The 17906-nt window shown below is 33.5% G+C and overlaps 1 protein-coding gene across 1 annotated transcript in view; it reads right to left on the bottom strand.

Moving 5' to 3' along the window:
- Positions 1 to 17906, bottom strand: part of LOC118197537 (puratrophin-1-like) — a 329078-nt gene that overhangs the window by 165273 nt on the left and 145899 nt on the right. The window contains exon 3 of the mRNA XM_085811921.1: positions 7117 to 7299. Coding sequence (XP_085668047.1) covers positions 7117 to 7299 — 183 coding nt within the window. The remainder of the gene's footprint in view (positions 1 to 7116; positions 7300 to 17906) is intronic.

Below are 17906 nucleotides of genomic sequence, written 5' to 3'. Positions count from 1 at the left end.
GCAAAGCCGTCAGCATCCAAGACCCGTCAGCGCGCCCGGTCCTCACCGTAAAACAGTGACAATAAAAAATTTAAAATCTTTTGATTACATATTTCTTACCGACTATCAGAACAATTTGCAATAAATAAATGAAATGAAGCAATCTACTTTTTCGTCACTGTTTTCGCAACTGTCATTGCTCCTCTCATTTCTTTATTTTACCTTTTTTTCTGCCCGTACTAATTCTTTTGACCAAAGATGTCTCGGTTTCATGAGTTTAAAATAGAAAGATGCAAAATACAGCATTGCACTGTACAGTCAAAATCAATTCCAGGCAAGGAGTAGCTAGCATTTATATTTTATTTTCTGCCCCGACTCTTACTAGGTGCCATTTCAGCAAGGGAGGAATAAAAAAACAAGGGCAGAAAAAACATGCCGCGCCTTCGTAGAAAACTTTCTCCCCAAAAGTAACCTACCTCCTTTGTTTCCATCATTTGCTAAAATCTTTAACAGAAAGAAAAATCGCACCCATCCCTCAAAAGGGGGGAACCTTCCTTTCTTTCCTTTTTTTTTTTAATATATTAAGAACAGAATAATATCCCACCCACCTTGTTAAATAAATAATAGGGCGAGGGCAGTATTCCTTTTTAGCTAGCGGACGAGCCCCTGAATCCGGCCTCCACTGGGCGTGAATATCAAGAGCTGAGAGTGGCAAAGGAGCACGAATACTTTACACAGTCGTGATGGAAAGTGAGTGAATACTTCTAGATGGCATAATTGCAGCATGGCTTTTTCCTTTCAGCTGGGGATGGAGGATTTTTTTATTTCTTATTGAAGATATGACGTTAGAAACAGCTACTGCGTGTCGGAAAATTGTAAAGGAAAAAAAAACCATGGGCGGTGTTACCAAAAATCCCTGCAATTACCATCAGTACTGACTCAAAATTCTAAGATTAAAAGTAATCCTCTTTTACCTAGACCTCAATCAAAATTAAATATCTTTTAACTTAAATCGTCTAACGGTAATGTTCTCCTTTGAAACACATTTAAATCTGAGTAAAAATGTAATGAGTCCTCGTAGTTACTCGCATATTCCCCCCTTGCGTAATTCGTTCAGACGATCGGTTTTCGATCGTAAGAGTTTGTGATTTAAAGCATAAAAGTTATTAAGTCCGTTCGCATCCGTTTAGTGGGTTTAAGCCGTAGCCAGTCAGAGAATTTTTCACATGCATAAATGTGTAGCTGACTCAGCGAAACTGTCGACTGAATGTCAGTTCGTGTTTCGCTGTGATTGGTGGGTTCTTATACCAATTTAGCATGAAGTTTAAAAGTCACTGACTTTTTAGGTAAAAAATCCCTAAACTAATTTTTGTGACGTAGCAAAGTTTAGAACGAAGCCCGGCGTATATATATCTCTCGTGACCCTAAACCATCGTGTGAACGGGAGCCTTAAATAAGATTGAACTAAATTCGTAAATACTATGCATACGTTTTTACACTCTAACGTAAAAGTCGACAGGTACTTGAAAACAAAATCGCATAAAAATTTTTCATCAAATATTTTATAGAAAATCTAGTTTAATCTTTCCTCACCTGAATGATAGCAAGTGTTCTAAAACATAATTTTGCTGAATAAAAATTTTTGTTTAATTCAGATCAGCTTAAACTGTTTATAGTATACTACTGCTAATGTAAGTACACTAGATATAGAAAAATGAGCAAATAAAAACAATTATTTTTGTCATATATTATATGACACCAAGACCGTTTTTGTATTTGAAAACGGGAGTTAAAATTCAAGAAGTTTTTAAGGCTTCTCTCTCTTATTACCGCACGCGTTCGGGATGTAAGTGGAAAGCACCTCTGGACAAGCAACTCAGAATGTCCCGAATTCAAATCAAAGCGAGGACAATGCACATTTTTCTCGGTACTTGTTTTGAAAATTTTAATAGAATATGCAGTGGCGCCCGAACTAAAATGTGCTAGACTAGATACGTCACCATCTGGGTCGGAGACACATATTTTGAATCTCGGCGACGTCACTATAAATTTTTCATGTTACTTGCTCCGAAATAAACTTAATGACCCTACAATGCTGCATTTAAAAAAAAATAAAAAAAAAAAAAAAATAGAAAAAGTCCAGATTTTATATTACACCCGAAGGGACTTTTTTTAACATTTTGTGCGTTACCTTTAGTTATTAAATATCATGTTCTTCCCACTTCAATCAGAAAATTCAATTCAACAGCACAGTATTTAAAAAGAGCATATCTTAAGAATTTTCGATACACAGTCTCACGCGCTGGACATAAAAATAATGCCCCCTCCCCGGGTCCAGTGTCGTCATTGCTCGCGCTGAAATCGTTGAGTTTTTTAATCAAAATTTCGCCAAAGTTTTATACAATATGAAATAAATAATAAACTAAATTCCAAATTTGAGCTTGCAGATGCCCATATTCGAGTGCAGGACTACGTTATTCAAAATCTGATGTCTCTAGGTACCGTTCTGTTTTCACAATGCGACAAACATACATACCTTCATGTAGATTCTTCATTATTCAATTTCTTTAAATAAAATGCAGGGCTGTAATGTTTGGTGCAACAATTTGAAAAATGAAAAGCCGTTTTATAGTGGACGACGTAAAATGCCAAAACGAAATTAAGAGTAACCCTTCTGGGCAAATAGCCCATTTGGGCTAATAATATAGTATAAGACTGCTCAACCTTTTCACGAATGTGAGTTTTTTCTCCGGACGGGGAAACGATATTTTGATTTACAAAGCGAGAAAAATAGAAAATAATATAGTAATTTTTCGAATTCTAAAGCATGTTGCGATCAACTGGTAGTTCGCGACTGATGAATAAAGCTAATCCCTATTTATTGTGATAAATTGAATACTAAACCTCTGATTTACCTCAATACCAATAAACCTCCAACCCATGCTCATATAAATCTTGAGTGTTTTAAATCACAAAACCATTATCTATCTCCATCCAACTGATTTATGAATTCCGGATACAAATAACTAAAACAATAGAAAATGAAAATATTTTATAAATTACAGTAATATACCATTACTATATAAAATCAAAAATGGTAACAATTTTTCCTCAAAATTTTAATAAAAAATTGTGTGACACTTAAACTGAAGGAATCTGAAAGCCTCAATCTATCATGAATGGAAAAGAGAAAGCTGCAAACACATAACGGATAATATACTCGTTATCAAACCAGAGCTCTTATTTTAAACTCTTTTGCTCTTAAGATGATGATGATAAACTGCATAACGAATACCTTCATGGATTAGCACTAATGCGAACAAACAAGAGGTTATCTCGAAGGATATGGTTGGCGGTTCGGCAGTGGAACTAAACTTTCCTACTCCTCCTCTTTTGTGCTCCTGAAGCAATTTAAACGAAGCGTAACCCGCAATTCCTAAAGCTGCTATTATGAATTTTTTGTCATTTCGACTGACCCAATAAGAATTCGCGCGACTAAAACACAGAAATAAATTAACTATCAGTATAAATCTTGAAGCTGTAGCAATCCACCCCTCAAACAGGTGGTGTTAAAAATATAAACATTGCAGTTGTTTGCTTTTTTAGTCCAAAGGGGCTTTGTCCCTGAGGGTCTATTGTTTTCGTTTTGCGATTTTGCGTCGAATCACTCTGAATGCCCGTTTCACTTTCCAAACTGTTGCCACCAAATATCATTGCCCTGTATTATAAATGAAGAAATTAAATAATGAAGAATCTGCATCAATGTATGTATGTTCCTCGCATTGTGATAAAACAACGGTACTTAGAGCCATCCAATTTTGAATGACGTAATCCTACTGCGAATATGAGCATCTGGAAGCCCAAATTTGAAATTTGTTTTATTATCGACTTCATATTTTGCAACACTTTAACAAATTCTTGATTAATAAACTCAAGGATTTCAAAGCGAGCCATGGCAACGTTGTACAGAAAAAAACATTTTATCTCCAGTGCGTGAGACTGTGTATTGGCGATATGCTAAATTTAAAATTATTTTGCGATACTGCTCTTGAACTGAATTTTATGGCTTAAGTACGATGAACATGATATTTAACAAATACAGGTAACACACAAAATGTTAAAAAAAAAAAAAAAAAAAAAAAAAAAAAAAAAAAAAAAAAAAAAAAAAAATGCTCCTTTGAACGTAATTTAAAATCTGAAACCTTTCAGATTTTCTTTTTTATGTAGATTTATTTATTTATTCGAAATTCAAATTATTGTCTATTTATTCACAATAAAAGCAGACTTAAAATGGTGATGATATTGCCTGTTAAATATACTGATTTACTGAAGACTCTGAAATTTATTTCTGAAATGGTCTTTGAAGTCACATTTTTTCGATAAACTTTCAGAATCCTATTTTCTTGAAAAAAAAAGGTATTGTGGCTCTTTTTCTTTTGTTATGAATGATAATATTTATTGTTCAATTACATACCTTGATTCCAAAGTTCTTGCATGATTTTGGAGCAAAAAATAAGAATATCTTTCTTCTGAGGACGAAAGGAACGTAACCGTCTACCGAAAATTTACTTATATTAGTCATTCTGAGTTTAATTTCAGCAGACAATAACGTATTCCTCACTGTAAAAACTTTGCCAAGAATTTTGATATGCTTCATTAATATCAGTTATTTTCTTAATTACAATCGTTGAAAACATGTGCGAACAACTTATATTCGAAACCCATCTTTAATATTTGGACTACAGCACAGCAGATTTTTAAACCTGATTACTTGCCAGCAAAATTTTGAGGCAAAAATTGTTAGGAAATTTTTTTCAAAATCCGATGAGGGATTATGGCTGCAGCCATAATCCCTCATCGGATTTTTGAAAGAAAAGGGCTGCAAGTTTTAGTCCTTAAAATTTCTTCCTAGACACAAACATTTCTAATTACAAAATTTCTCAAAATAAGAGTTGAATGATACTGATCTCGGCATATCACACCTTCCAATCGGTGAAATTTGTATTATGTTTCAATACATCAAATACAAGCATATGTCGCCCAGTCGGTATAGTGGTTAGGGAAGCTGACTGCGATGCCCGAAGGGCTTGGGTTCCAATCCTGGAGAAAGCATGGTTGTAACTGTCCGTCCCTTCATACGACAGGCGATAGTGGCCCACTTATTAGGTGCCTCTATAATAAAGAGACCACCACATCCGGCCTTGTATAGATTAATGGACTGAGTTACATTTGTAATTGTTCACAATCTGCCATTGGGAAAAAAAAATACAAACGTATGTCTGATAAGCACTTTCTCATCCGCAGCTACAGTACATATTTATCGGGCTGGAAAGAAAGTAATTTCGGTTTTTTAGTGTGAAGTAAAACTCATTTTTTTCTACACAAAAATTAACTTTAATCAGTCAAATATCTTCCATTCTGTTCGATGACCTTTTGTCATCTTTCTGGTAGCGCTTGTAGAACATCTGGTTTTATCAGCATAAAACTCAAGTGGGATTTGAGGTCAATTTATTACTGAAACTTTTACCGTTTAAGATATTTTGTAGACTTTTTTAGATTTTTGTAGATAATTCAATGGGGCAATGCGGGATATAACATCACTTACCAAATCAAGCTCCAATAATTTCGTATGTGTTGCTACTAAAGATGTGTGAGGACTCGCACTGTAGTGTGAAACACTGTTCCTTTGCGATTTGCCAATTCTGGCCTCTAATCTTTCATTGCTTTCTCCAATTCCATAAGGTATTGGCCGTAAGCATCCGAGATGATCGTTTGGTTGCTTGGAAGCAGCTTAAAATACACAACCCCTTTGTAATCGTACCAAACTGACAGCAGAATCTTTTTCTGATACAATTTTAAATTTAGCTCTCGTTATGATTTGTGCCGATTCATTATGCTTGGACCATGTGACCTTTTCCATTAATGTTATTGTCGACAATCCATTCTTCATCAACAGTGATAAATTCGTTTCCAAAAAAAAGGTCGACTGCATTACGTTTGAAATGCGTATCGCAAATATTGAGTTTTTTATCGAGTCCAAGATATCTTATGTGATTTTGAATTGTTGCGTGTGATACGTTGAACCTTTTTGCTACATCTTGCGCAGTTATATGACGATTCGATTCAGTTAGGCTTTAATTTGTCATTATCGCTTCAGAAGGCAGCCGAGAACTTAAGTAAAAATTTTTCAGGAACGAAATTTTTTAAACCAGTTTCGACACGTGCGTTCTGTTAACCAATCAGCACCGCAGACTGCACATATCTTTTTCCATTTTCTTGCCTTTATGAAGTAAAATATGCCGAAACTGTTTGTTTTTGTACCCCATGTTAAAACTGACCGTACACTAACAGCCGTAAACAAAAATATACGGAATTTATTTCTATAGCAACCTAATATTGTATTGTCAGCTCAATATACTATATATGATTGACAGAAGAAAAACAAAATGAACATAACGCTATAGATTTGGGCAGACCAAAATTATTTTCTTGCTCACACAACAATAACGAGTACCATTTTACGAGATAAGGTATCATTAACTACCAAAACGAAAATTTATATTGCAGTTTTCTTTAAACTTAGTCAAATAATTGTGAATTCTCTTTGCTAATAAGCTCTGGAAAATTAAATAATTCTTCTAGAATATCTATTTGAGTTCTGCGGATAAGAACTTTTTGCATTTATTGAATGCTAATTTTTGCACTTAACTAGGTGGAATTTTGTTGAACGGAGATGGCACAAAAGTTCAGATTGTAATTTTATAGAAAACTCCTCCTAAGTATTTGAAATTGTTGCTTTTTTATTTTAGAAAGCATTGCAATTGGGTTTGCACGTCTAGGAACAATATTTACAGACCTGAACCTGTATATGTACATGTAATGTTGTTGGCAGAAAGTGATGTCACAACATGATGTACCGCTGATTCATAAACATACAACAGTTGGTTCAGGTTTCTCAAGAAGTAAAATATGCTCAATTTGGCCTCGACAACTGCTGCTGCTATCCCTATCTATCAGCGCCACAGGCCTTCTTTCTACGCTGCATCTGGTTCTTTTCAAGGATTGATACGATACAGATTCTAAGGTAGATAAACTGAAATTTAAAAAATAAATAGATAAATAAATATTGGCACTTACATAATCCCGGACAGTCCTCAGGAAGAGAGCAGTGGGGCCAAGGTAATGGGCTTCGAATGTGTCCTGTCCTACATCCTGGCATCTGGCCAAGGCCTGTTCGGCCAGCTGCTTTCTGACGGGAGGAAAAGGTCTGTACAGGGATCCCAGATAGCTCTCTGTGAGGGCAGCGATCGCTCCAGCTTTCTGAAAAAGTTGAAAAAGAGTCACAGTCAAACAAAATGAACAATCAGAGTGAGAGATGATTAGGTGCATGATACAAATCCAGTTCTGAATCTTTCAGATTTTGACATAGACATTTTTAAGTAAAGACTATTAGATTTATAATTTTTCGGGAGTTATCGTAATTATTGTCTTACAGGGAAAAAAAAAAACAATTTGAGCAAAATAACAGTATACTTTATGTATGTATGCGTACGAGTTAAATGTGTATGGAAAACAAATCAATTAAATTCATTACTATCTTTATTAATAAAATTCACCTATATTTAACAAACCTTAAATAATTAATTCATTGGTAAAATGAATAAATTAATAATTATTATTTTCAATTAAATCAATCTGCCTTTCTTACAAAAATATCATGATATTTTTTACAAAATAGAGCGCCTTTCTTTGAGCATAATGATAGACCATTAACTGTTTACCCGCCAAATTCTATTACAGTTAAAAGAGTTTTAATGCATTTTGTGAATTTTCTACACCAAACTTTTTCCAGTCCCAACCTCCTTTTATTAGTGAGATTTTTTCGCGACCCCCAGTAACCCATAAAATTTACCAAAAATTTGTGGGACACCATAATTATTGCGCAAATCCGACACACGCGTGAGAGAAATTGCCAATTTTTTCACTTGTACTGTAATATACTATTGAAGTTTTAGGTCGTTAACTTTAATTTCTAATTTTAAGACATGGAACAATGTGAAAATTTTAAATAAGTAACAGACGAAATGACAGCGTCACGTGCAAAGCAAGTAAAATTAACGTTTATATTATAAAAAAGAATGAGTCGAAATTTTTATGTTTTTTTCTTTGTGTGTATTGACTTATCTTTATCTATTTTCCGATACATTGTGTAAAAATATTTAGTAATTATAAAATTATTATCAGTTAAAGAAATATCTAAACAGCTAAAATTTTTGGCGACACCTGTTGCAGACGACACAATTTAAGAAACCCTGTTCTACACCATTACCATCTGATGAGGCATACCTATAACTATTACCAAATTTTCCTTATTTTCGGGGAAGGGGAAGGTTCTCACATGGAAGCTGCATCCGAGCTAGTGTTCCAATGAATTAATTTATCCAATGAACTCATTTAAAATGCACATGGCTGACCTCAAAACCAAAACGCAGCGTTATATCAAATTTTTTAACACCTATCTCCTTTGTTTTCACGAAAAAAAGAAAAAAAAGTTTAACGTGAACAACGGATGATTCCTTGTGCGGCTTATTAAATTATACACAGTTTTGTTGCAAATGACATAAAAAATTGCAAATTTGAAATTAAATATCCCAGTCAGCTTTTGTAGTAGAGTGTCGTAAACTTCTCATAATTTCATTTTTTATAACAAGTACAAAACTTTCTCAAGTATACGAATCGGGTGACAGCATTTAGTAATTTAAAACATTTCTACAATTAGATCTGTACGATTGCGAAAATAAAGGTCGGGTAAGGACTTTCAAGCCGGGGAAGGGCGGTGGGATTAGAATTAATTGGATTCCTCTTCTTCCATGTTCTTTTTTTGGTTTTTCTTGTGATAGTTTACTTTAATTTTTCTTTTAACATTTAAAGAATTCCAATTCTACATGTATAGGATTTTTTTTAATTAATTAATTTATTTAAATTTCAATTTTTGGCCTTTGTGAAAAATTGGTTCTAAATTTATTTATATATATATATATATATATACACACACGTTTGGTGCTACCTATTGCAATTAAAAAGGGAGGTGCACAACTAGATGTTATAGAAGTCCCATATACAAAATTTTAACGTTCTGCGGCTAATCTTTTTTGAGTTATGCGATATCCATAAATATGTACGTACGTAGAGACATCACGAAAACCTTTTAAATTCATTTTACTATCTGTTTTGGGAAAAGAAAGAAGTCTTTTATTCTGTGCGGATGTCACGGAAAAAAATTGTTCTACTGGATTCCGAATCGGTCAAATGGATATTTCCGTTGAAATATGATGCCTGAAAATTTTCGCAGTGGCAATACTTCCTTTACTTCGTACAAGGAAGTAGTAAGGTATTTTTTTTATAAAATAAACTTTTATTTAAAACTCATAAAATAATTAATGAACAAACAAAAGAAAAATAATTTATCATATAATTGTTTAACGAGCAAGAGTTCTAATAGCTTTTTTAGGAAATTAATCTACAATTTTACATCACGAATAATAAAAGCATGGAGTGTCCTTGATTAATTTACAAAGATCGTAGCTCAAACGTTTGATAATGCAATTCGATTAACACATCTCGTTATCTGGGCGCTCGTTCCTTTACTTCCACTGTTTTATTTAATCCTCCTCTTCAACAATTTCCAGAAGGTTTGGTTGCATTCTCTACAGGATTGTTTTGTCTTCTTAATTCCTAGTGCAGAATATATTTTTTTCCCATTTAATTTTGAAAAATTATTCTGTCCACTATATTTTGAATTTAGCGCGTTCTGAGATTTGTTGCTTGACTACGGAGTGAGGTTCAATAAAAGATCGGTAAAATATCAAGAAGGCTTCATAAGGAAATTTGAATTGTTTTTTTCTTGAAAGAAATCAAGATAAACACATATAATACACACTTAAGTGCTTAAAACAATAAACTGACTTGCATATTTATTCGCAAAAACATATACTACCATCTTCTTTCTGAAATACCTTTTCTGTTTCAGAAACTAAGTACATGCAAATGATTAAGCGTTAATCTATATAATTCTCATTAGCTTCAGCTAACATATAAATTACAACATTTCGGATACTAGTATCCGAAACAACTGTTTATCAAGTAGCTATATAATCGAGAATACAAGAATTTCTAAGAATGTTAATAGATTTATAAGAAAGACTCAAAAAATGCGGAAAGCTTTCTAGACATTTCTGATGAATCACTCGACCCTTTTCAAAACAATCACGAAATTTAATTCGCATTTACTATTGGTACCAATGTATCTGTTACAATCTCAAAAAAATAAAAAGGCTACTACGCAACCACGGATATATGCACCTGCCTTCGAACATCGTGACGTCACGAAGAACAAAGGAAAAAATTATTAATTGACACGTTCTTAGAACATAATAAACTTAAAATATCCATGCACGGATCGCTCACTCGCTATATTCCGTGACTGCGCATCGTCTGCGTTCACCTGTTTACTACTCCGAATCATTTGAACTTTAACCTAAAAGAATGAAGTGCTCGCACTTAAAGGTATATTCCAAGCAGGATTTGTAGAGCTTTCGTAAGACGCAGTTGAAAGGGAAGAAAGGTAGCTTACAATTACTGGTTTGTCCATAATTAAGCGTGGCGGTACAGTTATTTAATGCCCAAAGGTAAAAAAAGCGAAAATGACTTATAGAATTTATTTCTCCAGTATATACAGTGTCTCACAAAAGTGATGGGATACTTGTGCTTTACAAAATGAAACTGTAGTAAAATAAATTAAAAAAAAATGTAAAAATTTTTTGTGGGTGTGTTTCAAACTTAAATTTAGTAACAATTATTACATAACATACATTTTCTCAAAATATTAAAATATTAATTTACTAAAAATACAATTGTTTAGAACGAAGCAAAAAATGGCTCACATAAGTGATGGGACACTTACTTTCCCATCAAATATTTATTCAAAACTTTTACTTTTTAAAAGGTTTTAATATTTTGTTGGATTTCCTTTTACTTTTAAAACATGATTTAATCTTCTTGGGATGGATTCAACTAATTTTTTGTGATTTCTGGAATGATTTTACTCCATTCTTCTTGAAGCACCGATTTTAATTGTTGTTTTGAAGAAATGGTGTGTTTGCGAATTCTTGATTCCAATTCTTGCCAAATATTCTCTATGGGATTTAAGTCTGGAGATTGTGGTGGTGTTTTTATTATTTCAGGACAGTTATACAGCAGCCAGAGTCTAACGTTCAAAGCAGTGTGCTTGGGGTCATTGTCCTGGTAGAATTTAAAATCGTTATGAAGGTTCAATTTTCGTGCTGAAGATTTCAAATTTTGATTTAAAATGTCAATATACTTGTACTGATTCATTATACTGTCAATAAAAACAAGATTACCAACTCCAGAGGACGACATACACCCCCATACCATAACTCCTCCTCCACCATGTTTTACTGTTGGCACCAAGTTCTTTTTGCGAAATTCTTTCCTGGGTTTTCTCCACACCAAGATTCTACCGTCAGAACCAAATATATTAAATTTACTCTCATCAGCAAATATAACTTCATTCCAGTAATCAGAATTCTTATTTATGTTGGATTTTGCGAAAGCCAGTCTGAATTTTCTATTTTTTTCATTTACGAAGAATTTTTTCCTGGCTGCTCTGATATCCAGCAGATCGAATTTCTCTTCTAGTAGTCTCAGGATTAACAATTACTCCATATAATGCTTGCAAATCAGCAGCAACTTTAGGAGCACTCATTCTTGGATTTTGTTTTAATATTTCGAGCGATAATTCGCTTTATTCCATTGGATAGCTTTGATGGTTGGCCAGGTCTTCTTTTATCCTGAATCATATGATTCTTTTTATATCGTTTACTGATATTAAAAACTGTTGAATGACTCAAGTTAACTGTTTCAGCAGTTTCTCTAATAGATTTTCCACGTTCAACATGCAAATTATTAACTAATTTTCGAATTTCAGGTAAAGTTTCTTTTCTTTTAGCATTCATGGCTGCACAGAGCTAAAAAACACAAAAATTCAAAAACAAACTGGTAAGAAATACTGCAAACGATTTTATAAATTATTGCCAATTGCTTTTGAGTAAAAATAAAAACCCCAAAAAATATTTTTATTGTAGTACGTAGTAGTATCTAATGGTGTCCCATCACTTATGTGAGCCATTTTTTTGCTCCGTTCTAAACAATTGTATTTTTATTAAATTAATATTTTAATATTTTGAGAAAATGTATGTTATGTAATAATTGTTACTAAATTTAAGTATGAAACACACCTACAAAAATTTTTAAATGTTTTTTAAATTTATTTTATTACAGTTTTCTTTTGTAAAGCATAAGTGTTCCATCAGTTTTGTGAGACACTGTACTTCTGTTAAATGTAATTCATGCATCACTTGCTCCAGAGTATCTTCTTAGCATCTTTATTCACTTAGAATGTGGCGTTTAAAGGATAAGCCATTTTCTCTCCCTCTATTTCGCCTGAAGATCGAAATAAACTATATCCGATATTAACAAGGTAGTGATAAAATTTTTATTATCATTACCTTCAGGCAAAGGAATTTTAAGGAGGAAAAAATAAATGAAATGTAAAGGAAAATTATTTTATCATTGTGATAACTTAAGTGAAAGAACAGCAATAACAAAATTACTTATAGAAGTTAACGTATATTGTATAAGAACATCTAATATTTTCACGATTCTTTCGTCACATTAAGCGTCAACTCAAACTTTTAACAGCATCAGTAGCACTTAACGATTTTGTGAATAGGAAAGCGAAGCAGCAGCTCAGTTTCCAAAGAAAAATAGCTGGAAAATTCAGCTTTAGGTAATCAGTTTTGTTTATACGTAATTTACCTTGCTATTTGTTTAACAATTTCTATCAAGATCAGTAGTCAGATAAGGTTCTTCTCGACGCTCGAGTTCAGTGACGTCACTTCAATAACAGATGCGGGAAAATCGAAGACAAAGCTTTCGAGCAGACGATAAGTCAGTGATGTCAATAATTTCTGGTCGGGGAAGAGCAATCTTTGAAGTATAGTAACCTTAATTTTTATTATTTTTGAGATTTTACAGAGACTGCACATGGTTATCAAGATCGCAATATACATATTAAAAAATAAACAAATTTTAAAAAATCTGAAAGGTTTCAGATTTTAAATTACGTCCAAAGGAGCTTTTTTAACGTTTTGTTTGTTAACTTTATTTATTAAATATCACGTTCTACGTACTCAAATCATAAAATTCAGTTCAACAGCAATATCGCAAAATAATTTTTAAAAGAGCATATCTTTAGAATTTCTGATACAGAATCTCGTGCGCTGGAGATAATTTTTTTTTTTTTTTTTTTTTTTTTTTTCCCCCTCGAACAGTGTTGCCATTGCTGGCTTTGAAGTTGTTTAGTTTGTTAATCAAAAATTCGTTGAAGCGCTACAAAATTTGAAATCGGTAATAAAACAAATTTCGAATTCAAATTAGGGCTTCCACATGCCAATATTCTATGGAATATTACGTTATTCAAATTTTAATGGCTCTAGGTACCTTTGTTTTTATCACGATGCGAGAAAAATGCATAGCTTCATGCAGATTCTTCATTATTTAATTTCTTTAAATATAATACAGGGTAGAGAATATTTAGTGGCAACAATTTGAAAAGTGATTCGCCGTTTATAGTTTTCAACGCAGAATGCGAAAACGAAATTAATAATCCTTCTGGGCAAATTGCTCCAAAGGAGCAATTTGCCCAGAAGTCTTAAAAATCATAAAAATTTTCGAGTCGCAACAGTTATAAGAAATAATTTTTTATTTTTCTTAGCACTTAACTTCTTTCGCTAATTTTTTTTTAATTAGTTTCCCCAGAGAACGATTAGTAAAGAGGGATGAGCCAATTGATCCCAAATCAGTTGTAATCGTCTACGTTTTCTTCCGTTCGAGTGCCAGATCCAAAGATCGGGGGGGGGAGGGTTCAGAAACGAGCCATCTTCAAAAATTCATGATGCCTTCATTGGCAATCGATAAAAAGATCTTCGGAGAGTCGGACCGACGAGCCAATTGACCACGCTTGTAGTTGAAGTCCGAGCCCTCTTGCACACTCTCATGGCTTTTATTTCAAGAACACGTGCAAAAAATGTCTTAATGACAATATATTTTTAATAAAGTAATCTCAAATACCCTTACATATTTCAATACATAATAACTTTTCATATCTCTTTCCTCATAGTTAACGTTAAATTTAATTTTGAAAGTATTACGACTTCTCCTAAAGTATTCGAATATAAAAAAAGATTTTCTGTGGTTTTATTTAGAGAAATCAGATACTATTAAAAATATTTGCATTTTCTATGTCAGCAGTTTCATGTTTTCGTGTCAGTTTGTAAACTCCTCTCTCACTTTGAAAATTCAGAAACATGTTCATTTTCGTTTATATTGAAATTTATTTTATTACCGTAAAACCCTTGCAGAACGCGATTTCGCGTTACATTAATTGTTTCTATGTAATTTGTTCAACGTAGAAATTTCGTTTATACGTTCATTTTCAATGTTCATTCACCAACAATGAATGCTTCCTGGTGCATTAAGCGCTGGCCAGAAGTTATCAAAAATTTTAAGATTTCAATTGAGTGTAAATGAAGCCAAAGAAATTGAACACACTGCAAAAGCAATTTGGCAGCGAAAGATTTGCAGATATCGAAGAAGGATAAATCAAAGAATTGATCGCGAAATGACGAATGCAGAACTCTATGATCTTATAAAACCTGCTAACAGTAAAAGTAGTGATAAACGTCTTTAACTTACACGAAGTTTAAATAAAAAAGAAAAAAAATCTGAAAGTTTTCAGATTTTATAGTATTACCACCCAAAAGGGCCTTTTTTAAGGCTTTCTGTGTTATCTTTATTTATTAAATATCATGCATGTTCTTCGCACTTAAACCATAAAATTCAATTCAACAGCAGTATCATAAAATAATTTAAAAAGAGCATATCTTTAGAATCTCCGATATAAAGTCTCGCGCGCTAGAGATAAAAATACTCCACCCTCCCCCGCACAGTACTGCCATTGCTCGCTTTGAAATTGTTGAGTTTGTTAATCGAAAATTCGTTAGAGTTATACAAAATTTGAAATAGATAATAAAACAAATTCAAAATTCGGGCTTCCAGATACCCATATTCAAGTGGAGGATTACGTTATTAAAGTCTTACGGCTCTAGGTACCGTTGTTTTATTATAGTGCGAGAAACATACATATATTTATGCAGATTCTTCAGTATTTAATTTCTTTAAATATAACACAGGGCGATAATATTCGATGGTAATGATTTCAAGAGTGATTCAACACATTTAAGTTTTCAAAGGAAAATGCCAAAACGAAATTAATAGCCCTTCAGGGAAAAATTCCTCTTTCAGGCTAAAAATTTAAAAAAAGGCACATGAACTGTCTAATTCTGCAATGCAGACTGGCCCAAATAGAGAAAGATTGGTTATAAAGAAAATATTATTATTTTATAAATTTATTTATTAGATTATTAGATTACGGCAAAGCACTCGATGGCTATCTGCCTTAAGGGAAGGATGCCTTCGTGGAGGACTTTGTAAGGGAAACTGGCTCATATACACGTTACGCATGGGGAAAACCACGAAAACAAACATGCAGCCAGCCCGTTCGCGGGATTCGAACCTCGGACCGAACTACCAGTATTCAGCGACGTTACCGCTCGGCTGCTGGTGTGCCTCCAAATAGAGGAAGAAAAGGTACTTTATGACAGGCACTGAAAAATTCTACGTTTCTTACCGCAAAACCTTTAAGTGTTGCGTTAGTCATGGCTCCAAGCAAAAATCGCCACCTTTAAAAAAAAAAAAAAAAAAAAAAAAAAAAAATGACCATACGCTTATTTTTAAGTAGTAATAAAAATCCTTTCAATTAACATAGGTTTCGTTTTTTGCTTTTAATTACAACGATATTTAACTTTGTTTAAGAAAGAATCTCGGCAGAATGTCAAATGTGCTTTGAGCGATTCTGTCTTACGTGCAATGTCTTAATGACGTAACCCCCACCTTCGGCAAAGATTTACTGTATTTTTATATCACTTTGAATACTTAATATTTTGAATAATTTCATTAAATCAATTATCCTCTTTTAGGATCCTGCGTGTTTTATTTATTTGCCAATTAAACACTTCTATAATTCGACGACGAACGCGTCTGTTTATTTATGACTATTTTATGGGCTGCTTCTTATTTATAACTATTTCATGTAATTAAGATATTCTGAGATTTAAGTACACATACTTTCGGCCATTTTTAATTTGCAATAAAACGACAGGAAAATAAGACGCTCTCGACATAGCGACACAGCAGCTACTGCGCCTTTACTGCCTTGGAACATTTTCTTTATAATTAATTTATTACTTCTCAACGAAAGAGAAACAACCCGAATCGGATGCTGTCATAATGCTAACGATTATAGCCTAAATTTGTCCCTCTTATAGTCCAGATTGAGACAAAATGAAAACTTCCTTCTGGTATAATCTCATGCCATGAGGTTAAAGCACCAATTCTCCCCTCGCAGCTGACGTGTATAAAAACTTCTCGTCCGCGGAAAAGCAAATTACGAGTAACCCCCATGGTGGAATTAATCAGCCCCAGAATGGCAACATTTACCACTCGAAACGAAGACGCTGATTTATGGGCGATCCGCCGCAAGGGGGCTCTGATTCTAACTAAATCTAATCTTCCACTTCCTCCGGTGTGGATTTATGAGCGAATTTTTTGGCGTATGATGAGGGGGGGGAATTAAACGCGCTTGCGCAGACAGCTGGGTAGACAAATGTGGATGACCCGAAAAGGTTAAATCGGTATATGCACTGAATGTATTCAAAAATCGGACAAAAATTGTGTGAAAAAGGCATTCTAAAGTTAACAGCTAATTTTCAAAAAGTAGCGATCCTGCATCAGACTCTTGTCATTTATGGCCTAAATATAATATTTAAGACTTGTCCAATTTCAGAACAGCTGTAAATCTGCTTTGGAAAAACGTACGTTAAAACTTGAGATACTTGAAGATAAAACTGATAAATTACTGATACTAATAAATTAACAGACGAACGCTGGTCAGTCAGTTTTAAATACATATCGTCCATTCACTCGAACATGTGCGTCTCGAAATCGGAATTTTGAATTCGAACTTGTTATATATACATTTAATGCGAATTCAGTGAATTTTTAATTAACAAACTCAGCAATTTGAAGGCGAGCTGTTCGGGGTTGGGGGAGGGAATTATTCTGAAGACGTCAGATTGTTGCCATTCGGGAAATGTAAGATATTTATCTTTCAACTTTAAAAACATATAGAATTTTGGAGTTCCGGGAAGTAGATCTCTCTTCTCCGTTGTGGGTAGACGAGAGTCAAATTAAATCAACAACCTCGGCTATTCAAAAGCAATATTGTTGCCTCTGCCCGAAATATAATATTTTTATCTTTCCCGCGGAAGCGTGCTGCTGTTCAATACAGCGTAAGATATTTAACTTTCGGATTTAAATTAACTGTTAATGAGTAAACTAAGCGATTTATAAGCAATAAATGCAGTTCTTTTTCTGCTCTTAATCTGACTGATTAATCATAACATGATTAATTAGAAGCATTAAATATTTTTATGAAATTAAAATTGCTGTACTGATTAAAATCATTAGATAATTTTTTTCTCTTTTTCTGATAATTACATTAGGCTGCTGGCAAGCAAGCACACTAACGGTTGGGCTGAGCTGAGCAGTGGTAGTTCATCTGGGTTCCTCCACTAGGGTAAAAGACTGGTATAAGTCGCTAAACTCTGGTAGTTCGACTCCAGGCGAACTGCATGGACATCTTCGTGATTTTCCTCACGCATAATATG

The sequence above is a fragment of the Stegodyphus dumicola genome, chromosome 2 (genome assembly GCF_044657685.1).
Source record: "Stegodyphus dumicola isolate Sdum_Otavi_A_Nest chromosome 2, ASM4465768v1".
NCBI lineage: Eukaryota > Metazoa > Arthropoda > Arachnida > Araneae > Eresidae > Stegodyphus > Stegodyphus dumicola.
This window is presented reverse-complemented; position numbering and strand designations above follow the sequence as displayed.